At 39.3% G+C, this 24,749-nt stretch overlaps 1 protein-coding gene across 3 annotated transcripts in view; it reads left to right on the plus strand.

The window, feature by feature from the left end:
• TENT4B (terminal nucleotidyltransferase 4B) overlaps positions 1–21,142 on the plus strand; it is a 64,585-nt gene extending 43,443 nt beyond the window's left edge. For 2 of the 3 annotated variants that reach the window (XM_070500379.1, XM_070500380.1), the window contains 11 exons: positions 4,597–4,720; positions 6,409–6,455; positions 8,281–8,401; positions 10,067–10,174; positions 12,319–12,447; positions 13,191–13,404; positions 14,636–14,762; positions 14,860–14,963; positions 15,067–15,254; positions 17,081–17,245; positions 18,505–21,142. In XM_070500379.1, coding sequence (XP_070356480.1) covers positions 4,597–4,720; positions 6,409–6,455; positions 8,281–8,401; positions 10,067–10,174; positions 12,319–12,447; positions 13,191–13,404; positions 14,636–14,762; positions 14,860–14,963; positions 15,067–15,254; positions 17,081–17,245; positions 18,505–18,681 — 1,504 coding nt within the window. In that variant the 3' untranslated portion in view covers positions 18,682–21,142. The remainder of the gene's footprint in view (positions 1–4,596; positions 4,721–6,408; positions 6,456–8,280; positions 8,402–10,066; positions 10,175–12,318; positions 12,448–13,190; positions 13,405–14,635; positions 14,763–14,859; positions 14,964–15,066; positions 15,255–17,080; positions 17,246–18,504) is intronic. The other variant, XM_044761155.2, reaches the window with a different exon arrangement.
• The last annotated feature ends 3,607 nt before the right edge of the window (positions 21,143–24,749 follow it).

Raw genomic sequence — 24,749 nt, forward strand, 5'->3', positions numbered from 1 at the left:
ACAGATGCTAGGTGGGCTGCAGGGGACGGTGCTGAGCAGAGGGCCCAGCAGGGGGTCGTCTGCCTGCTGGGACTGGGGAGAGGGCCCAGCAGGGCGGCTGCCACAGTGCGTCCGGTTTGAGGGTGCGGCATCTCCCGAGGGCCCCAGTTGGAAAGGGGGAAGCAGATTCTTCTCTTTATCGCTAGAGAAATTGAGCCTTTGCGGGCAGCTCTACTTTCTTTTCCTATGATGAGCATTGTAAAATTCATATAATTTTGAAAGGCCAAGATTTCTCCTCTGATAGAGCTTTTCTCAGAGCAACAGTGATTTTTTTCTTGTCTCCTTTTTGACCTAAATTATCTGTGGATTGTACTCTAAAATATAGAAACTATTTTTTGTTGCTGTCTCTTCCTTGTCACATTAAATTTTTGTGTTATCGTTAATTTTGAGATTAAGATAAATTTTACCTCAGCAAATTAATTTTGATTCTCTTTCTTTTCTTGTTTTTTCGGGGCATCCTTTACAGTTGTATAGTGGTATTTATTTTTATCATATTGCTTTTATATTATATACTTTTGTGAACAGGGAGTGGTGTCCTTTCTTGCTCACTTGACCTTTTAAAAAGCTAACACTGATATCCTAATAGAGGACACTGTATTTTGCTCACTCATGTGTTTTGATCACAGAAGAGTTGCATTTTATAGTTTAAGATGAGAAACTATAAGGCTGGATATGTGGCATTCAGCACTATTTACTAATATACTGAGTTTGGATCCAGATATGGGAGAAACTAAAGTTTTCTCTCTGTATTTAGATGATTTCAGAGGCATAAAGTTTCATGAATATATGAAAGCAAGCTTACAAAGTTTCTCTAGTTTCTGGCCTTTATTAGGTCATGATGTCACTCAAAAATGAGCCAGGCATGTATTGGGCACTCACAGTTCCTTCAGGATTTTTTAAGCACCTGGAAATACGTGGCACCGTGCCAGTAAAATTATGCAGTCCGTAGGATGGAACCCCACAGAATTACTTAAAAATCTGTACTGGAAGTTTATTTCCAAAGTGTACCAAGATTTCGCACTTAGTCCTTCTGCAGTTTACACATAGCTGGTTACATCCAGGCAGGGTACGCTGTGCTATTTGTCTTTGAGGTGGGTACGGAGATGATTCTGGCAGACCTGAGATGGGTTCTCTTGTTCTTTCTGTTCAAGTATGTCTTTGCTTTAAAAAAATAAAAGCCCTCCTTTTTCCCCCTTCCAGTATGGCAAATGCAAGTCAATAAAAGAAGTAGGGTAACATGGGGAACCAGTTCTTCCTAAATAAGAAAGTGGTTCCATAGACTAGTAACAGAGCAGTCTTGTTTTAAGAGCTTGTCTCGTAAACCTATAATAATTTGCCTCCAAATGAATGTGCTAATTAGAAACCTAGAATTCTAGTGATAAACAGGAATTTTAGAAGCTTCTCTCCTTTTTACCAAGTTCAGAAATCTCTTTTTAGACCTTTGTTTACCTCATGGTCTTCTAGTTTCTTTCTTTATACTTGTAGTGACAGGGACCTCACTACCCTGCAAGGCAACCCGTTCCATTCCCTGCAGCTGTGATCACTGGAAAGCTCTCCTTCTGTTCATGTGAAATCTGCCTGTGGTGGAACAGTGCAGGACATACACATTACACATCACAAAATTACTTTAAATGAGTATTTCCTTTTGTCGTTAGATGGAAATCAGTGAGGGCAATGATCACGTGTGCTTAGTCTTTTTGCTTCTAGTGCTTTGAACATAGGCACTCAGTAATTTTGGGAGAATGAATTCTTACTCCGTTTCATATGACTTGAATATTAACTGGAAATTGGGCTAAATATTTTTTGAATTAGAGAATGTGCAAGTGGGCCTTTGTAGCGTCTACATACAGTCAAATTTAAGTTTTTCCATTAGTTAAAATGGAAATGTTCTATGGTGATGTGCTTTCAAACCACAAATAAACACTGATAATTCATAGCAAACGACACAGTTAGAAGAAATCCATTTGTTTTGCTGTTTATTGGTGGTCCTCATCTTTGCCAAAAGACCTGTGCAGAAGAGCAGGTTGTAGACTTGCTAATGACTAATCTTTGTGGCTGTTGTCTTCAAGAGAAAGCCAAAGCAGATAACCTTAGAGAATACATTAAAACCTGGGAAGCTTTAAAAAAAAAAAATCAGAAGGTTAAGATCGTGAGCTACCCAGAAGCATGCCAAGGAAGACTTGACTCGACTGGGAGACTCTGGACTCAGCTGCAAAACTCTCTGGAGTTTTAAGATCCAGTTTTTCTGCAGTATTGCACAGCAAGCAGGCAGAGTGTTGCTGTAAATCATTTCTCACCAAAGGGCCACGCTTTGAAACTAAGGGCCGGGAAAGGTTCCTGGTTGCCAACCCTTAGGTTTTGCCTGAGGATGCTGTGGCCGTAGAGCACCAGTCACTTTTTGAAAGGAACACAGCTGCCCTCAGGCAGAGCCTGAGTCTAAAATTGAAGTATTTTGACTCTCAGTCTAAAAATAAAACATCAGAAGAGGCAGAAACTGTGATTGCTTACTTGGCCACATTTTAAATGTTATAGCTAGTCGGGGTTGGGACTTAGACATTTTTTTCCTTCCTCAAAACTGTTTTTGGTCTCCTGGTGTTTCCAGCTTCCTGTGAATCCTGTACCTGCTCTGGACCTGAATGGGCTGTACAATTGCAGGCACATTCCTTCTTCGAGATTCTGTTACTACAAGGCTGCCCTGCCTGGCTGCCATCCCCCAGGATGCTCCCCTCTGCTCCTCATGCACCCACGGTGCTTGGCACCCATTGCTCTTAGCACCCTTCTTCTGGCCTCCTGGTGCATCACAGCTGTGCTAGACAGATAGCTTGAGATGGCCCTCACTCCAGCATACCTCCAGCTACCTGGAACGCGGCCTCCGGCCTTGTCAGCATTCAACACAGGTTTAGTAGGTTTCCTCCCATTTCACACTCACTTTCCCCTCCCAAAGGTAGCTCTTCACAGTTGCACCAGCTTTGTCAGAAATGCTACCTTATTTTTCTTCTGTTCTCCACTATTAACTGACTACATTCAGCTCATTAGCCAGCCTAGTTTTTCTTCTCATCCTGTTCAGTGAGTGATTCCTCCGGCCCCTCAGACGCCAGCCCTCGAAGCATCCTACCTCTCTTTCCGTTGCTGGTCAGGTCCAGCCATCATGTCTGTGAGTGTGTGATGTTTCTGGAGCCCATTCCTTCCTGCCACCATCCAGTCCTTCTACAGTTGTAGTAGTTTATGGGTTGTTCTCTCTGCGTCCAGTCTTGCCTCTTTGCCAGTCCATTGTTTGCACAGTTGCCAGATGAGTCTTCTTAAAGTGCTGCCTTTTTGAAGTCAATCTTTCCCTGGTCCCTCTTAGAAACATTTACATAGTTCCCTGTTACTCTAGGAGAAAGTCTGGACTTCTTTTTTTTTTTTTTTTTAATTAAGTTCATAATAGTTTACATTAATGTGAGATTTGAGTTGTACATTATTTCTTGACTGTCACCGTATAAGCGCTCCCCTTCACCCCTTTGTGCCCACCCCCAACCCTCTTCCCCTGGTAACTGCTGAATTGTTTTCTTTGTCCATGTATTTGTTTATATTCCACATAGGAGTGAAATCATCTGGTATTTGTCTTTCTCAGACGGGCTTGTTTCGCTTAGCATAATTCCCCCTAGGTCCTTCCATGTTATTGCAAATGGGATGAATTTGTCTTTTTTTCTGACTGAGTAGTATTTCATTGTGTGTGTGTGTGTGTGTGTGTGTGTGTGTGTGTGTGTGTGTGTGTATACCACATCGTTATCCAGTCATCAGCCGATGAGCATTTGGATTGCTTAAGTGTGGACTTCTTAGCTCATCATTCAAAGCCTTCTGTCATCCAGTGCCTGCCTTCCTCTCAAGGACTTCTCCCACTCCTCCCTCTGCCACAGCCTGTGTGGTTTGCTTGCTGCTTCCTGGGTGTGCCTCGGACCTCTGGGTCTCTGGAGTTCTTTAGCTCCTTCATGGAGCCTTGTCTGCCAGCCGTTCTCTTAGGTCTTTGCTGATGTTCACTGGCTGAGCTGTTCATTTGACACTTAATTCACAAAGCAAACACTATGAAAGACGTGCTGTTTTGCTCCTGTGAGGAACGGATGACAGAGGGGAACAGGGTCAGTCCCCACTGCCAGGAAGCTTACCTGTGTCACTTGGATTCTCTGTCTTCTTGTGGCTGTGTCATCTGGATTGGAAGTGTAAAGGTGGAAACCAGGGCTTACCTTTAACTTTGAAAGATTTTTTAAATCACCAGCACCCAGCAAGTTTTCTGCACAGGCACATAATAAATACTGAGAGAGTTGCTAGTACACTTCCATCAAGACTTCTTGGAATCTCTTGTTTTATTGAATTATTTTGGCTTTTTTGATTAAATTCTGTACATTCCCATTTTTAGCTTAGCATGAATTGTGACATTAAAATTAAGGTAGAAATCTATGAATGTAAAGTCCTCAGCTTGAGTTATCTTATAAGACTTAATTAGGTAAGATTATTTAAGATAGTACTTTCTCATTAGATTGGCCTGACCTTATTAAATTTTCTGCTTTTTTTCTTCAGTCTGCATGAAGAAATCAGTGATTTTTATGAATACATGTCTCCAAGACCAGAGGAGGAGAAGATGCGGATGGAGGTGGTAAACAGGATCGAGAGTGTGATTAAGGGGCTCTGGCCCAGCGCTGATGTGAGTACCTGTGTGGGTAGCTGGGTGCTTAGGATAACGTCCCTGGCCCAGGATGAGGAGCATGTGTCGGCGTCTCATTCTGAGCCCTCACATGCAGCTGTGTGTGCAGCTGTAGGGTTAGAGTCTAAAGTTTCTTCAGCCTTTATACTTTTGGGCTTCCTTATCATTTGCATTGAATCAAGTGACTGACTGAAACTATTTCTTCACCATGCTGAATAGCAACTACTAAAGGCAAACTATATTTAGGAATCATTAGTAAGACAAAGCAAGCCTCGTTGTAGTAGACTGTTATTGGATGTGTTATGTCAAAACCTCATTACTCTTCTGCTCTAACCTGCCACTATAAATGTTATGATTGTTTATCACTGAATGAAAATCTCAAGTAGGAATTTATGTCACTTGAAGTTCATTTTCTTGGGCTAATGCGGATGTAAGTCTGTTCTACTCCTCTCCTGAAACTGTTTTCTTCTCTGTTTCTGACCACTTCTTGTCTCCCAATTTCGCCCCCACCCAGTGAATAGAACTTTTGCCCAAGATTTCCTCTTTGCTTATTTGTGGTTCTTGTTGTTGACATGAAGTTAGTGCTTCACTTTTTAGGGCTCCTTTGAGGGTTTGCTCTATAATTTTGTATATTCAAGGAAGTAACTTATTAGAATCCATTACTTTGTGTTATAACTGTTCTTTAGACTCTGTCATGGGGTGGTGAAGGGGAAGCCAGGGAACTTTTTTTGTCCAATTGGCAAAACAGAGAAGCTTCAGATAAGCCACTGAAGGCATAAGGAAGAGGGAGGCGCTCATATTCCGTTGATGAGCTGCTGTATGCCACAGTTGTTTCTCCTCTGTGATCTGAATCAGGCGCCTTCAACTGGGGGCAGCTTTGCCTTCCGGGAGGCATTTGACAATGTTGGAGACATTTTTGATTATCATGACTCTTGAGGTGTTCCTGGCATATAGTGACTAGAGGCCAAGGATGTTGCTAAAAATCCTACAGTGCATAGGACAACCCCTCACAACAAAGAATCATCTGCCCCAATGTCAGTGGTGCTGAGGTTGAGAAACCCTGATCTAAAGTAATCCTCCTCCTTCTGAGGTGTGGGGGATTTTATCCAAATTGTTTTACAGATGAGGGACTCACGGCTATGATTAGGTTCTCGGTCTCCCCTCAGAGGTTGAGCTTTTTCATCGTTTGTACACATACCCGCCTGAGGCTTCTATTGTTCTCCATGGGTTGAGATAGGATGTGTCAGGTTTTATGCCACAGCATGATGTTATAATGACAGTGCCTGGTGTTCTCTGTGGCGCTGGCCAACAGGCCAGTGCTTGTCCTGCAGTTGGAGTAGTCTGAGCCTCGTTCAGTAATCTGGGAGAAGACTCCTGCTTAGAGAACAAGCGTTAAGGATTTGTGATCGTGTCTCGGGATTGTAAGGGGACATTGTGACGTGATTATTACTTTTGAAAGTTTTCTGTGTGCGTCTGTATGTTTGATATTTGGACCTAATAAGTTTACACTATATTCCAAACGTCTGCCTATGAGACACAGGGTCCCCCTTCATCAAAGTGTGGTGCTATAAAAAATACTCTTGTAGTACTAAAAAAATACCAGTAGAGGGTAGCAGAAACCCAGCATTTCTTCAGTGCTTGGTGGCTTTTCATCTGATACCTTAATGTAATAATTTTTTCTATTTCAGGTCCAGATATTTGGAAGTTTTAAAACTGGCCTGTATTTACCTACTAGGTTAGTACATTTATGAAGCTTTCAAGGGATTGTGCATTTTTCTAGAGTGTATTCATTTTGGCTGTTGAATGTGTAAGAGTAGGAACAAAAAAGATTTATGAAACAAAAATTCACTTACCTGTATTTTATTCTAATTACCTAGAGGGAGACTATCACTGCAGATCATCTTATCAAACTGAGATGATAACGATATCTTGTCTGTCATCTCAGATACATGTAAAAGAGGGAGCATGTAGCAGTAGAATCAATTAGTTACGAATTTTAGCAATTGACTACCCTTCAGAGAACTGTTCAACCCCATAACTCAACCCACTAACACAGAGGTTCATGTCATATGACAAGACTCCTGACTATATTGTAGAGCTGTGTATACTGTGGAATGCCAGGTCTCTCATTTTTTATTAAAAACTCATACTGCTAGCTACTGTCCCAGCATCCTGACCCAGAAATTCAGAGTACAAACTCTGAGGGAGGCCTTGGTCTTTTCAGGCCCCTTGTTTATCTCAGTGTTCGCAAATGAGGGCTGTCTTGGCCACAGCCTGGGGGCAGGGGGAGGGGCGCTTTTTGGGCATGGTAATGCTTCCCTGAGGGCTGAATACTTATCTCTAAGAGTTGAAATGCTGTAGTCTTTATGAAGGAAAAACATTTAGTATTGTTTTTGTTGTGGTAGGAACACTTAACATGAGATTTACTCTCAACAAATTTTTAAGTACACAATAGGGTATGATTAACTGTAGGCATCTGTCACCTTTTTTGATTTGAGCTTGATTTGATCTGCTTTACCCAAACTTAAAACGTGTTGAAGTGGATGTATCCTAGCAATTTCCATTCTTGTGTGTGTGTGTGTGTGTGTGTGTGTGAGGAGGACTGACCCTGAGCTAACGTCTGTTGCCAGTGTTCCTCCTTTTTGCTTGAGGAAGATTGTCACTGAGCTAGCATCTGTGCCAGTCTTCCTCCATTTTATTTGGAACACCACCACTGTGTGGCTTGATGAGGGTGGTCAGGGCCTGGGATCCCAACCTCTGAACCCCAGGCCTCCGAAGTCGAGCTCGTGAACTTCACCACCACACCACTGGGCCGGCCCCAGCAGTTTCCCTTCTTCCCATTGCTGCCCTAGGCCTACGAAAGCCATAACATTCAATTTTGAGTTCATTAGTGTTTTTCCTTATTTAGGTTCTGAGCTTCAGCAAAACTCTTGAGTCACTCATTCTAAAAAATTTAATTAAATTTTATGAATAGGTAGTACATTTACATAGTTGAGATTTGAAAAGGGCACAAAAATAATTACACTGAAGAGTCTGCACCCCACCTCTGTCTTCTAGGTTCTCTTCTTGGAGGAGCCACTGTTACCAGTGGCTCGCATATCCTTCCAGAGACATTCTGTGCATAGAAAGGGAAATGTGTGTGCGTGTGTGTCTTCTTTCTGTTACACACATGGTAGCATAGTGGGTACCTTGTCTGCATCTCGCTTTTTACACCTAATAATCTGTCACAATCAGTGAATCTCAATCGACATAGGAAAGTCTTAAGGTTTTTAGTACCAGAAACCTTTATGAACAGGAAATGCTAGCTGGTAGTTTTTGAGGTTTTACCTCTTTGAAAATCTCTGTCTCCTGCGGCCTGACTGTGTGAAGTGACTAGGGGAGGTTGTTGGAATCACCGCCCTCCACCCGCTAGAAAGCAGCATCCCCGTGCGTTTGCTCCTTGTGGGCAGGGTGCGGACAGGCTCTGATGCACTAATTTCAAGGCTGTACGCTTGAATGTAAGGTAAAACACATCAGTTTCTTGCGTCTTCAAACATCTTGTGTGTGTGTTGTGTGCTCAGTGACATCGACCTCGTGGTGTTTGGAAAGTGGGAGAACCTGCCCCTCTGGACCCTGGAAGAAGCTCTTCGGAAACATAAAGTTGCAGATGAGGATTCAGTGAAAGTTCTAGACAAAGCAACTGTAAGTTCTTCAGCATTTTGTCTTAAACATCTCTAGTTACTTGTTACTTATGCATGAAACTTATAAAATTAAGATTTGATTTTGGTGAGCACAGCTAGATTGTGAGCAATGACTCTTTCCTTTTGTTAATGATCACAGAACTTGCACATAAAAAGTTGTGTTTGTAGAGCAGTGGTTACCAGAGGAAAGAGGGGGTGGGGGTGGGCACTAAGGGTGAAGGGGTGCACCTACAACACGACTGACAAGCAATAATGTACAACTGAAATTTCACAAGGTTGTAAACTATCATAATCTCAATAAAAAGTTAAGAAAAAAAGAAGAGTTTGAAAAAAACTATGGTCATGGCATGTACAGAATTTGTTGTTTAGTTTGAAGGAAAGGCTGGTTAGGTTAATAATCTACTTTCTGTCATTTCTTAAAAATGTCTGACATGATATGCCACAATCTGTAGAAACGTAGTGTTGATCTGTGGAAATAAATTGATTTTAGTTTGCATTTTAAAAGAAAGAAGCTTTGTGAAAAAATGAACCTGTTCTGGTTATTCATTTCTTTAAAAAATAATATCCAATTTTGTAATACTCACTGTAGAGGTTTTTTAAATATAAAAAAATGGATATCTATTAAACAATTTATAGTTACACAGAAGATGTTGCTCTTTTGTCTTATTTTGTCTCCTTGAAAAATTTGTTGAAATTTTGTAAATCAAGTCATATTTTAACTATATCTGGACTGGCCATTAAAGAACTTTCATGGGAGCTCATTCTAGAAATAAATATATCTATTTTGGAAGTTTGGATTTTTGTATATTAGGTTTTCTTTTTTTTTTAATTTATTTTTTATTTTTCCTTCTTCTCCCCAAAGCCCCCCAGTACATAGTTGTATATTTTAGTTTTGGGTCCTTCTAGTTGTGGCATGTGGGATGCTGTGTCAGCATGGTTTGATGAGTGGCGCCATGTTGGCGCCCAGGATCCAAACTGGGTGGCCAAAGCAGAGCACGCAAACTTAATCATTCGGCACGGAGCCAGCCCCATATTAGGTTTTCTTAAAGTGAAACAACTTATATTGTTTCTTACAAACAGCTGTTATTTTAGAAACTCATTTCTGCACACAGAGTTTATTGGCCTAAGTTTTCTAATGCATCGTGCAAATAAGACTTTTTCTTTTTTAAAGAACTCTTAATATATCATATAAATCATTCTCTCATTTTTCATTTGAGAATAATTCTCATGTTTTATCTTATCTTGTTAGATTCTGTTTAGACTGTTTGCAACATTGACCAGTAATGCCAGTGGGTTATTGTGTGTGACTAAACAATCTGGCAGTTTTCTTATTAGAAACAGTGTGGTGATACGCCTGACATTCATGATTCTTGATCTTTTACTGGGTTGGAAACTGTTCTCCAAAGTACATAAAGTTGAGAAAGGTTTTTGTTACCTGATTTCAAAATTCTCAATCAATAGAAATTTAAAAATACATTGTATGAAGTTCAACGCTAAGTATGTAACGTATGTAGCAGGCCAAGTTAACTGGTACATAGTGTTCAGAACACTCTGTTTTTATGTCTTCATGACGAGGTCGAACCTCAAGTCTGGTAACCTTCCATCCCCTGATTTTGTCGTTTAATTTGGTTGAAGTATTTTAATTTTACCTTTCTTCTCTTTCTAGGTACCTATTATTAAACTAACAGATTCTTTTACTGAAGTGAAAGTTGATATCAGCTTTAATGTGCAGAATGGCGTGAGAGCCGCTGACCTCATCAAAGATTTTACCAAGGTCAGAGAACTTACAGTGTTTATTTAGTGAAACTTTTAGAAATGGAGTTTTGTTTTGAGATTCTGTTGTGGTGGTATTGTGATATATTTTGCTATTTTTATATGCCTGTTGCTGACAAACACTTCTTTTCAGTGCAATGGTTTTATTTTCTGTGATCGGCTTGTAATAATCAGTCATTTATAAAGTGACCTCCAGTAAGAATTAGGGGTTGGGAAAGCTTCTGAAAAAGTTCCCTGCTCTGGATCCTTCCTTAGAGAGACGAGGGCTGAAGTCCTGCTGCACAGTTGATTGCTCTTTGCTGTTAAGATTAACAACCTCCCTGGGAGCCTTTGCTAGATTTTGCTCCCCACCTCATTGTCAGCCTAGTTGCTGCAAGTTTCCTTACTTATCTGGAAGTGATTTAAGTCTCTTTCTACTCTTGCTGTCTTCCCTCCAGGATAAGGAGTTTGTCAGCATCATCTTGAGGACATTTCACATGCTCAGACACGTCAGCCTTTTTCTCTCTAAGATAAAATCACTAACTGCTTTGGCTTATGTAGATTATCTTTTCTATCCGTTTACAGTTTTTTTCTTCAGCAGCTCTATGGGCTTACCTTTTTTTGTAAGAAGAACTTCTAACTGCTTTATCATGTTATAAACATTATATTCTTGTATAGATGTGCAGAGTACAGAAAAGTAGAAAAAGAAAAGAAATAAGAAATATTATCCATAATCCCAGTGTTTTGGAGACGTTGGGTTGTGTAAATTTTGTTTTCCCCAGAAAAGAAACATTTTTTAATTGACATAATATGCATGATAAAAATTTACCGATGGAAAAGGAGAGTGAAAAACAAGTCGCCCTTGTTCCGTTTCTGCTTAGATCAGCTTTATAGGATTTGCCACCATCAACCTTGTTTTTTTCTTTGCTTATTATCCTCTTCTTGAAATTTTAAACAAAGGAACAGCACGCTACATGCACATTGTCGTATACTTTTTTTTAACGGAACATTTTAGGGTTTTTTTTCCTATCAGCGCAGACAGGTCTCCTCCGTCCTTTTACTGACTCCACGGTGTCCTTTGTGTGGATGTGTCACACTTTGTGTGGCGTTCCCACTGTGGTCGCGAGTGGTCTTTGCCGTGATATAAGTGCTTGGGGAACATCGTTTCATGTCTGTAGCTTTCTTTATACTTGTGAAATGTTTCCCTGGAAGTGGAATTTCTGGGTCAAAGGATATAGTATGCAGATAAAATTCTATTGGAAATTTGCCTAATTGTTCTTAAAGAGACTGTATCTACTTTTGACTTCAACAATAATGTTTAAAAATAATTATTTCTCCATATTTTTGTTGTTTCTCATGCTTGCTTACCTTGACATGGTTTGCAAAAGTATAAACTTTTTTCTTTCTTATGGAATTAGAATGTGTTCACTGTGTCAAGAAGAAACTAGAAATCACTAGTAATTCTACCACCCTAGGTAATGGCTGTTAAGAGTTCTTTCTAGATGTTTCTGCCTGCTTTGTTCCCCTGAGCGTCCCTGGCCTATGGCCTGGCTTGTGGAGAGTACTTAATGAGTATATGCATGAGTGAAAGGTGGACTCACACTGTCCAAATGTGCCAGCTCAAGTATTCTCACCGTTCTCTGTACAGCATGGAAGGTGGGTCTGTGTGTGGTCACCTGGGCACATGGCCGACAGCAGGCGGAACTGCTCCTCCTCTTAGGCTGTGCAGAATGATCTGAAGGACTCTGGTTTACCTGGTGGAGCGCCACCGGCAAAACGTGCTTCTTCAAAATCCTGCTGATTGAGTGCTTTCGGAGTTGAGACTGTCGTGTATTGTTTCTGTTAAGCGGTTTACAAATGAGTATCTGGTAATGGCCATAAGTGCAGGTCATCAAGCTTATACTGCTAGTGTTTCTGGCCTACAGTGAGTGCTTGGCGCCATTGTTTACATCTGCATGTCTTAGGTTTTAGATGTGAGGAGAGAATCCTTAGTTACTTACAGCTGACTCTTTTATAGCTTGTTTTTAAAATAGAAAATTAAGTATATTGCCAATCTCCACCAAAGTTTGTAACATAAGGACCAGTTTATGACCATTGTACTGTTAATGCTTCGAGCTATTACTCATAGAGGAATTCATTGAAAATATAATGTTATTTCTTTTTCAGAAATATCCTGTATTACCATACTTGGTTTTAGTATTGAAACAATTCTTATTACAGAGGGACCTTAATGAAGTCTTTACAGGTGGAATTGGTTCTTACAGTCTCTTTTTAATGGCAGTCAGTTTCCTTCAGGTAAGTTGTATGGTTGTAGCATGCTAATATACACTAAAATTTTTAAAAATCAATCAATTGGGGAATCATTTTGGAAAAAATTTAAATCAGGCTCTCATTGGAATGCTTCCCTTGATTACTTATGACTTTCCCTTTTAAACTGGGTACGTTGTTATAATTTAGCACATAAGTATTTTAAAATGCCTAGGAAAGAATATTTTTTGTTTTTAATCCCACATGTTCTAGTATTTTTGAGACTTTTCACTGCAAATTGTAACATGCAAAGGTATGGCATGGTTTCCATAAGTGAAAACAGTAGTATAAATGCAAAAAGTAGGAATGTCTTCTAGGCAACTAATTTTATAAGTGTCGCTGGAATTGAAACCTGCTATCTGGATAAGATGAGTTAGAAGTCTTAATGTTGTCAGTGAGTATATTTATGTCACACAGTGTTGCCAACTGGGTGACTCTGCCAGTGAGTCAGAATGACTTCCCTGATGTGTTGGGCCAAGCCAGACCTGCCATCATCCTGGGGCAGTTGTAAAATTCGGCTTTACAAACCCGCTAGCGGTCCTGCTCCCGTGAGCCTGCAGTGCTGTCTGTGACCGCAGCGTAGCCTGCTAGTCCTCCCTTACCTGTGGCCGCTGTGCTCAACCAAAACTCTGATAGTGTTTTTATAGAAGTCAGGATGTCATTTATTATCCCCACCTTGATAATTTAGAGAAAATCCAATATAATTTCTTTTTTTTTTTTTCTGGTTTTAGTTACATCCCAGGGAAGATGCTTGCATCCCCAATACAAACTATGGTGTTCTCTTAATAGAATTTTTTGAGTTATATGGACGACACTTCAATTATTTAAAGACTGGCATCCGGATAAAGGATGGTGGTTCATATGTGGCCAAAGATGAAGTACAGAAAAATATGCTGGATGGCTACAGGCCGTCTATGCTTTATATTGAAGATCCTTTACAACCAGGTATTGACATTAGGTAAATTCGTGGGCATTCAAAGAAAGGGCATTTTCAGTCACTTTATTGCACTTTAAACTCTCTTTGAATGAAAAACTAAAGATTAACTTCTAATTGTAGTCACTCTTTTTTCATCAAAATATTTTATAAGCAAACAGACCAAAATAAACACACGCACACACCAGAAAAACGTTGCATACTTCCAGGTGAGTTGAGGTTCTAATCCATTTGACTGTGAAAGGCAAAGGAGAATAGGTCTTAGCTTTTGGGGTGGATTTGTGTGCATCTCCCGTTTGACAGCCATTCTTCTTTCTTGTGTCCTCCTTGCCCTAATTCCAGCCAGTTGTGAGCCAGGGCTTTAATGTGAGGATTCCTGAGTCCTTAGCAGCAGTGATCATGGTAACGATCTGAGAATTCATGAGCGAAAGGGTTCAAAGAGACAACTTATTTTCCTTTTGCACCCCTTCTTTCCTCTTTAATTTGCGTAGTCTCCCTTTTTCCAACTTTATGTTGGCTTTTCAAGAACAGAAAATAGATTCCTTCCATGCTTCCATGAGGTTAAACATTTGCATGTTTTGTATCCTACTTTTTCTGGGCAGTATTTTTTCCTGATAAAATTGTAAAATATTTAAATCCTGCATTCTCGGACTTCAGTGGAAATGCTTTTACTCATTTGCTTTAATGAGTAAGGACAGGGAGTTAAGAAATACAGTAGTTGCCTAGGAGCCCTTTTCTGGCTTGTTGCGCCATCTTACAAACATTGGTAGTTCTGTGTGTTTATTCATTGAGGAAATAGTTGTTGGGAACCTACTCTATGTAAAGGACAGAAAGATTTTTCAGCAAGATGGTCCTTCCTTTTAAGGAGCTCATGATTTAGTGCAGGAGATATTTATATAGCTAGTAGAAACCAAAGAATAGGTATTTCTAATTTAGCTTGGCTTCCCTCTTAGTCGAGAGAACAGGCAGTTATTTCTTTTGTTGTCATGACTGTGTATGAGATAGTCCCTGTTGGGCCAGAATACATTTAGGCAATTTATACACCATAATAACATACTTACTACGTCCATACTTACACGTGTCCAGAGAGTGGGGAGTTGTGGGGACAAGTGACAGCCCAGATTGTGAGTGCAACTCCAGCAGGATAGCAATTGTCCTTGCTCTCCAAAGAGGGCTCATGAACATTTAGTTCATAGTAAGCAGCGATCAACCTTACTGTTTTATGTCTGTATTTCTCTTAAGGTAATGATGTTGGAAGGAGTTCGTATGGGGCCATGCAAGTGAAACAGGCCTTTGATTACGCCTACGTGGTTTTGAGTCATGCTGTATCGCCAATAGCAAAGTACTATCCCAACAACGAGACAGAGAGGTAAAAGTTTAACTAAAATTATCCATTGCATCAAAATTGGTTGTGGCTTCTTATCTTCAAACTAATGCCCTCCCTCCTTTTTTTTAAACCTATGCAGCATATTAGGTAGAATAATTAGAGTAACGGATGAAGTTGCCACATATAGAGATTGGATATCAAAGCAGTGGGGCCTGCAGAATAGGCCTGAGCCTTCGTGCAACGGTAAGAGGTTTTCATTGATTGATTGACCGAGTGTTAGAGACTTTTCTATGTTGTGTGTGTTTAATGGGAAGAAACATTTTCCAATCTTTTGCCACTCTTTCAGGAAATGGTGTTACCTTGATAGTAGATACTCAGCAGTTAGATAAATGTAATAATAATCTATCTGAAGAAAATGAAGCCCTTGGAAAATGTAGAAGTAAAACTTCGGAGTCTCTTAGTAAACACTCTTCAAACTCTTCATCAGGTCCAGTGTCTTCCTCTTCTGCCACACAGTCCAGCTCTAGTGATGTGGTAAGTATGAAAACATGGCTTTTTTAACCTTAGATGCTAGGAGATCTGTTGCTGGGGATAACTCTGTCTAGAGGGCTAAGGCTAACTCATTTTCTTATTTGTTACTGGGAAGTTTTAATAACTTTCAGATTGTACTTTTTCTCAACATTGTATTAAAATTTTCTGGCATACAGCAAAAGTGAAAGAATTTTAGTAAACATACACACACCACTGGATTCTACCATTAACATTTTACTTGCTTACCACATAGCTAGCCATCCATCCCTCTATCCATTAATTCATTTTGTTCTTTGGTACATTTCAAAGTAAATTGCAGTCATTAGTACACTTCCCCAAAGTACTTGTAGTGTGCTCATTAACCAGATTTTAATATTTGTCTAGTTTTTTCTTTTCATGTAAAATTGACATATAAGGAAATCTTAATTGTACATTCACTAAATTTTAAAAAATATATACATGTGTAACCCAAAACCCTAACAAGATATAGAATATTTCCGTCACCGCAGAGAGTCCCCTCCTGATGCTTTCTGTCGGTCCCCAAGCCCACCCTGAGGACAGCGCTGTTAGGATTTTCTGATACCATAGATTAGTTTTGCCTGTTCCAGCATTTGGCGTAAATGGAGCCGTTATAGCATATACTCCTTTGTGTATACTTCCACTCAGAATAATGTTTTTGAGCTTCTTGATTGAACTTTTGAAAATTGAGATATAATTTACATAACATAAAGTTCACCATTTAAAAATGTACAATTCGGTAGTTTTTAGTATATTCACCATGCTGTACAGCCATCACCACTGTCTAATTCCAGAACGTTTCCGTCACCCAAAAGGAAAGCTTTCAGCAGTCCCTAACAATTCCTCCCTTTCCGCGTCCCCTGGCAGCCCCTAATTTACTTTCTCTCTCCATCCTGATTGAATTTTTAGTGTCAGTTACACCTACAGTTACTTTTCCTCATAGGGTTAGTTTTGAGTTTACTTAACTGAGATCTAAAACAGGCTTACCCATTATTCAAATTTTTATTTTATTAAGTATATGACATCAAAAGTAATCTAAATAAGGGACATAATGTTATTTTGTTGACAGTGATCATGTGTCATAATGGAGTCATAAATCCTCATATGCAGAATCTACCTGTGTGCCTTTTTGGGTCCTGGAGCAGACCTATGAAAGACAGAATGCTGAGCTAGATGTCACAGACATGGTGGGGCAGAAGCAGAGATGCGAGTGTTAGGGACTGAGCGTGTGTGGCTCTGAAACGCTGGGTGGAATGCGAGGGTGAAGCATAGCCCTGAGGAGAGAAGTCGCACAGTCGTGACCTAAGCAGCCCAGGCGCAGGCGGGGCAGCCCATTGTCTCTGGGAAGTCCATGGCCACATAGTGCATTTGTTTGGAAGGACCACTGAGCTGTCATCACACACTCTCAGAGGTTGAGCTTCTTAAATGGTCTTTTTGTGTTTGATTGAAGACATTGCATCGGGGGCTGGGACCTAGGTCCTGATTCTTTAAGATGCTCTTTCCACTATACATGGTTCATTTTCTGTAAATGAAAATGCAAAGAAACTTGGGCCTCTGTGAGCTCCTTCGAGGCCGATTAACAAGGTCATGCGTAGAAGCCTTCTGATAGAATAAGCCACTTTAAATGTTTGGAGGAAAAGTTTTGGAGGTAAACTTAAGCATTATTTTTGTAAATTACTCAGTGTGCTTCCTTTAACTCCAAATGTTTAAATTTAGTCCAGAGAATACTTAGTTAAAATTGTTTTCCTTTCTTAATATTGAGTATCTAAATTATTAATATATCATGTGATCACTCATGTGACTTGTGTTAGGATTCTGATGCGACACCATGCAAAACCCCAAAACAGCTGCTCTGCCGTCCGTCCACTGGGAACCGAGTGGGGTCACAAGATGCATCCTTGGAGCCCTCTCAGGCAGTTGGGAAAATGCAGAGCACCCAAACGACTAACACATCCAACAGCACCAACAAATCTCAGGTGTGTGGAATTTGTGTTTTTAATTTTCAGTGTTCAATACAAAATATTTAGAATTTCTTAACACATGAATAATATATATACATCATGAATTTGAAGAAAACTCTAGGCTAAAGAACAAACTTTTTTTTTTTTTTTTTTTGGTGAGGAAGATTGGCCCTGAGCTAACATCTGTGCCAGTCTTCTTTTTTTTTTTTTGGTATGTGGGTTGCCACTACAGTATGGCTTTGATGAGTGGTGTAGCTCAGTGCCCAGGATCTGAACCCTTGATCCCTGGGCTGCTGAAGTAGAGTGCGCTGGACTTAACCTGTATGCCACCAGGCCAGCCCCAAACCTCTTTTGTTTTAAGAAGCATGACAGTGCTTCTAGTAACAGGATGTCCTGAGGATCTTTATGAGACAACCTTGTGACATAAACTTTTGTGGGAATTTAGTGACTGGTCCATATAAGATGTCCCAGCCAACCCACTTTGTTAAAGATTCAGCATAAAAAATCACATTAAGTTACCAAAAGGTTTCCGTTGACTTGAAGTAAACTCACATGAAGCTTTTGCATGACCTCATGGCAGTATTATGCATATCTGGAAATAATGTGTCCTTTTTTTATATTTTAACATTCAGTACCTTGTTGCCTGTGTTGAAATGATCAGGCAGTGGTCAGCCATGGTCAGTCAATTAGTGTCAGCTTTGACTTTTAAAAAGGCTACAGAGCTACTCTGTTTTAATTTTTTTAGTTTCCTAAAATTTTATTAATCATGATTAATCAAAATGATTCCATTTCCTATTGGGCTCTGGCCTAAGGCCATCTCACCCCCTCTGAGTACAGTGGGGACTCTGGGGAAGAAAGCCTCTTGGCAGTAGAGATTGACTGTCAGGTCAGTCACCTCGAGTCTGATTTGACTCCCAGAATGGCCAGCCGTGACTAGCCCTGACCTAGCCACACATCAGTGTGTCTAACAGCTTCTTCCAGTAATGCTGTTTTTGATGTGGCATGTTATTGACAGGTTCCTTAAGAAAGGTCTTACATTCCATATACTCTGTTAAGAAGGCAAAGCAATGGTCTATGTCTTTGAACATTTCCATTAAAAAATAATGTAAAAGTTGTATAGCTCAAGAGAGTTAACTCCTGTAGCATCATTTTCTGCCTGCTAGATAAGTCAGCATATTCCTAGTTGTGAAATCACGCTCCCAAGTCAGGTCTTAGCGAGCGCTCGCTTGAATCCCCAATACTGATGTCTTTCTGACCGCTTTCCTTTTCTGCAGCATGGATCAGCAAGGCTGTTTCGTTCTTCCAGCAAAGGCTTCCAAGGTACAATTCAAACGAGCCATGGTTCCTTGATGACAAACAAACAACATCAAGGCAAATCCAATAATCAGTATTACCATGGCAAAAAGAGGAAACACAAGAGGGACGCCCCCCTCTCAGACCTCTGTAGATAGTCGGCGCTGTGCGATGGACTGTCTTCTGTGTGCAATGATCTCATGCTCAGGACAGTGGGTAGGGACTCCTGGGAGGCACTCCGGAGCCTTACGCTGTTCAGACGTTGATTTAGCAACTGCGTTTTTTCCCAGCTCGCCACGGAATGGATCATGAAGACTGACAACTGCAAAAACAAAAAGCAAGCAAAAAAGGGGGAAAAAAAAAGGCTGCTCATGATAAGTCATATGCTACAACAGGGTCATTTTAAGATTTAAAGCTTGAATGTAAAATAAATATATTTCTCATTGGCTTTATGCAGAGTTATAAGGAATAGTATTCAGTATGGGTAGGGTGATAGAAACAAAACACAATTTCAGACGTTGGGGTGGGGAAGGAAAACAAAGATATCTTATAGGAAGTCCAGATTTCAAAGGGGAAAGTGATCTGTGCATGTTTTTCTTTGTTTTGTTTTGTTTTGTTTTTTAGTATTTTTGCATATATTTACCATTTTATTGTGTGTATATATAGATGACCATATAGGAAATTGATATTTGTAATAGTGGATTTGTTAATACTTTTTACATAACATTACTGTTTAAATTGTAAACAGATTTTTCTCAGGATTAGTTCGAAAAATAATCTGAATTGTCATCTTAACATCCATCTCTAGGGAAGTGATTAGTTCTGTTACTCAATTTGTTTTCCTCAGCATTGAAATGACTTAATAGAACCCTCGTGACCTGCTGCAAAATTTTTTCCTCTCTAAAGAAAAGGTTTATGGTGGCAAATGACGTTTATTTTATTTTGTAAAAAATAATATGTACTATGTACTTTTGTGTAAACACTGAAAAATCTCTAGTCATCTCTAAGAATTAACTTGCACCTGTTTTCTATAGTGCTGTCGTCTTGGGCAATGGGCAATTACATAACTTTGTGTTTGTTTCCTTTGCAGTCTTTTTTTTTTCTTTCCTCCTAGTAGGAAAAAAAGGCCACCTGTGCCTGGTCCCATTCCTGTTGCAGTGAAACCTCAAGTTCCCCAGACTTTGCATGCTGGCTCCTCTAACCCTGTGTGCTGCGTGTGCTTGTCGTTCTCATCTCTTATTCTTTTTTAAATTCATGCTTAACTGCTATGGGAGAGAATAACTGTAAACAGCTTTAATTAAATCATACTTATAAAAAACTATTTTCTTATACTCCCCTTTATGCTTTTGGTATTGTTGATCTTTAAAAATTAAATGGTCTTTGATAATGGATCTATTTTGTATTGCCTTATTAAGACCAAATACTTCTTGTCATCCCATTCTTTCCTCTCCTTTCATGGAATTGTTATCTTTAATTAAAACTTTTTTAAACATTGGCTTGTTTCAATCATACTGTAAATTTTGGTTGTGGTCAGCTTTGAGTGTAAATGAGATGTATTATTCTGTTATTCATCACATGTTGAGTTTGAAACTCAGTCGGGAATATTTAATATAATAGAATGTATGTGACATTTCTGAAAGTGCTTTCCTTCAAAGTGAAAGCTGTTATGTTTAGCATCTGTGTGTGTGGCTCTGTTCATTACAGCCATTTCTGAGATGAGATTCTTTTTTATATATATACACATATAAAGTACTATTCGCTTTTAGGAATTTCTTTTATATACATTTGTGAAATACTGAAGACCAATCAGACCACTAATGGACACTTAGTACAACTTTTTATAAAGAAAATAATGCTAAAGTAAGACCAAAATTGATGTCATCACTGAAATTGACAATTTTCAATATGTTCGTCTTTTAATTCACCACGGAAAAATGTGTTTCAGAACTGGAGACTCATAATACGTGTGTAAACCATGGAAGATTTTAAATGTGATGTTATTCTGACAATGTTTTAAATTTGAGAGTCACATTTTATTCTGATCAGAGTTTTTATCAAGATGTTGAGCTTTTGTTTTTTGAAACTGGTTCGTCATGACATTGTGCATAATCACAGTATTTATTTCCTAGGACTGTTGTGAATGTGTAGACTTAGGTTTCCTGCTAAGGGAACAGTTACGTATAAGATAATATTAACTCCAGTATTAGCTGCCTGTTTCAGACACTTAGCACTTACAGAGATCCATGCTACATTTACACACTGAAGTTTCTTTCTTTAAAGAATCACCCTCATCGTTGAAAATAAATGTACTCTTAGGGTGCGGATATTAGTGTTCCAATAAGCATGTGATTATATTAAGGTGGTGGTAGCGGGAAGATAATCTTGATTCCATTGGGAATCTTAGGTTTTCGTAAATTTATTGGGAAAATAGTTTTTCCTGTACTGCTGAAGTTTCTTTTTGGTAAACAGTATCTTTCTAAAAGAAAAAGCATGAAGGAGAAATTGAGGTGTGTACATTTCCTCAAATGACCAGCATTGTATTCGTGAATACTGTGTATCTTGCAATGAACAGTCTGGAAGCTGTTCATTTTTCAATCTGAAGTAAAATACTTTCAAGAACTTTTAGTTTGCCTGCTCATTTGTTTTGTACATTTCATCTCTGTATTTGACTCCTGTCTTTTTTCTTTTTTGAGTTTTAATACTTTCTATAAAGATTTTGTGAATATATCAGAAATGTGTCATTTAAATATTATAGTCCATCCATATCCATAAATCATAACCTTCCTTTGCTAGTATTTGTAGAATGGGGTTTTACAAATTCTGCCTCACTGTGGTGACATGTCTTGGGCGGTCATGTGTGTATACCTGTGCAGTGTCAAAGCTACTTAAAAAATCATAATAAACATTTAAATACTGGTTTTTAGAAGTGCTGATGGGTCAGAGAGGTGTCAGAACAAAACCAGAGTGGTTAGGTTTTGATGGTAACGGTAAACGCATTGCCCCCAGTTTAAGGCGCCCGTGAAGTGTCTGTTCTGTTTGAAGAAGTTGCGCATGGTTTCCAAAATCCGGCTCTGATCTATGGGCTCTGCTGGTTTTACATGTGGTTGCCCTCCAGCCTTCAACAGTTGGTCATATTCTGTTTTTGTCCTGTTTTGAGTGTGTTTACCTTTCCTTGCATTTCGAGCCTCTCCTGAATGTTGTATTTAGGTGGTTTGCTTTGGCTCAAGGCCTTCCTGGATCAAGTCTTCGCAGAGCAGAGCGTGGCTGATGGGGAGAGCAGTTTTGATAGTCCTGCTCCCCCGGAGAGGAGACTCCTGTGTGGAGTCTCATAGCCCCATGTATTTTCTTCTCATTCCCTCCCCCATGTCGTAGTTAAGTGTGAGTTGTGTTTGCCTTAACCTGTGGACTAGTGTCTGGGGTTTCCAGAGCTCTAGCTGGGTCCAAAAGAGTGTGACTGCTGTGAGCGGCAGGACCCTGTTGCTGTGACATATTCCTCTTTGCGAAGACCTCCCTAATGATTTGGGTGTAGTTATCAAGGTTGCTCCGTAGAAATCTGTGGAAACCCCCATTATCAGATATTATTGATAAGTTTTGCTGGTGTTTTTATTGTTCATGATACGTCTTCTCAATTTCATTTTAATACTGATTTACAATTTGAAACTGATCAATTCCTTCAATTGTTGTATGCTGTTGATTTCTTAGTGTTTCAGTCACTAACCAGGAATGTTGATAGGAAATTGGTTGCTTCTCAGTTACTTTTCAAACATTAAATGGTAAACCATAAAAAAGACATTCCCAATTTCGCTGTGATAAATATTAAAATGTTAAAACGAATGATCAGAAGAGTTTATTCTTGTCCATCAGCTCTTGCTCTCCTAGCTCATTAAACTGTTGCAGTTAGTGGGAAGCAACCTTCTCCTAAAGTATTCTGTGAGCAAAGTATTCTATAAATGGCTGTATTAAATTTAATTGGGTAGAAAAGTTGTATTTATTAGTCGCTCCTTATCCTGATGTTCATCAGTGGTACAGTTCATCTCGTGAACTGTTTAGAGACTGATGTGGTGTTCATGTGGGAGCGAAGACACGTATAGGCAGGTCCTTGGAAGTGGGTCTTCACCGTGCCTCACCTTCGAAACCTCGAGATTCTAGCTATCTGCCATTTTGTCAAAACATTTATGGGCAAGATAAATGGGGAAGAACAAATTTTACTATCCTACTTGATATTTAACATAACTAAGAAACAAGCCAGGTTTTCCTGTGCAAGTTATTTGCATGGCTTGAAAACCATTCTGATGTAAGCCCTTTCCTTGACTGTCTTCTTGGGAACCTTCTTAACTTTATTCCTTAAGCAACTTTTTTTCATCAAAGATAATGAGCTGAGTATCTGTATAATTTGAATGTTGACAAAATTATTAACCAGAAAATCTACTTAAAAAGTCTGCTATTTGATAACCAGAATTAAATATTTACTTGACATTTTTAACAAACTGCTAATGTTTCACTCTTATGTCGGTTTTTTTTTTTAAGTATTTAGCTTTTACATTTTCTACTTAAGTATGTGCCTAATTAAGTGTAACCTAGTCCACAGTCTACTGGCTTGAAGGAGATGGCCTTTAGAGAGAGGTTGACCCGGAGAGGTGGAAGTAGCACCTCCTTTGGTTGTTATAAACTTGAGGTATCTCCAGGATTCACTGAGAGAAATGTTAGCCACATCAGTAAGAACAGATGATAACAGGGAAATCAGTTGTTCTCTGAATTTGTATATTTCAGCAAAGTTTTCCATTGGTATTTGCACACGTCTTCATTTTTGCATTTTAACTTTAGTGCATGTGGTTCCATGTGGCCTTGGCTGCTGCTCATTGCAGCAGCTTCTTTGTGGCTTGATTACAGGGAAGGTCTCCACTAAGCAGTCTGGGTGAATTTGTTAGGAATGGGGTTTTATCTTAAAGATGCCGTAGTAACAAGTGAGAGATTATGAAGTAAAACAAGCTGGTTGTTAGCTGAATGCTGGGGTGAGTGGGGAGGGGAGAAGCAAGGCCCAGGAGAAGGGGCTCTAAAGCCAGGAAGGGGCGAAGCTTGTTTACTCCTGTCTCACGGATTAGTCAGCCCACACCTTTAAAAAGACTGAGATTATTGGTAATCAGCCACATTCTTTGACTTTATCTTCACCTTTCAACTTGGATTCTGTGCAGTTCACAGCTGTTCCCTAAATCATTTCATTATTACCTTTTATATCTGGTTGCACTTTATCATATGTCACTTTGTCCCTAAACTTAATCTCCGAATTTTAAGATCCCCCTCTCTTTGATTTTTATATATTGAAATTTTCAGGAGTAACTTTTATTTTTTTAAGTCTTGTGAAAGTCCTTTATTCCTAAAATAATTCAAAGCCTTGTTACAGGTATCAGAGTCTTCACACTGTACTCATTACTAAAAAGCACTGGCTTGTCACATGGTGTGAAAGGTGAAAGGTTAGGTGGCAGCCAGTGTAGTTTCTGGATATAAAATGGAATATTTTTTAGTGGAGATGAATATTTTTTAGTGGAGACGTAGATACATATGTTTAGCAGTTTGGTGAACCAGTATTTGTTTTTAATAACTTTTTTATTTATTTCCTTCTTTGATTAGCATTGCCTTCTGTGTTAAGAAATGCGGACTCCTGTGAGGTGCTGGAGGTTTGAATCATCTTGAAAGCTTTCCAATCTTGTCTAGTTACTGCTGCAGAGGCACTAAGGAATTTACCAGAAAAAGAGATTTGATACAAATGATTTATGAAATCTCGACATTTCCTGAGGTCGTATCACTGGGCACCAGTTATGAATACTGTGAATGAATTGCACGCCTGGAAGCTTTTTTTATTTTTAGCTAACGACGATTCCTTCAAAGATGTCAACTGTTTGCCTTGAAAATTTTATAAATTGCGTTTCTATGCACATCTGCCCCCAGTGCTTACCATTGGGTTTATTATTCACAATCTGCAATTCAATAAAGGCTTTGTGCTTTCATTTATCTTCAAAACCTCTGGTATGAGCCTTTATGTAAAACTTGAATGGCTACTATATATATATATATATTTTTAGTTTATCTTGTAATTCTAAAGACAGCCCTGTTTAGACTAATGGGAGTTTTCATGTACATAGGTAGCATTTCTGTGGGTTTGCATCCTTTAGTGGGAGATGCTTTAAGATGCTATTTTTTCTCTTGCCCAGGTCCTAGCCAAAGAGAT

Source organism: Equus asinus, chromosome 28, assembly GCF_041296235.1.
Source record: "Equus asinus isolate D_3611 breed Donkey chromosome 28, EquAss-T2T_v2, whole genome shotgun sequence".
In the NCBI taxonomy this organism is placed as follows: Eukaryota; Metazoa; Chordata; class Mammalia; order Perissodactyla; family Equidae; genus Equus; species Equus asinus.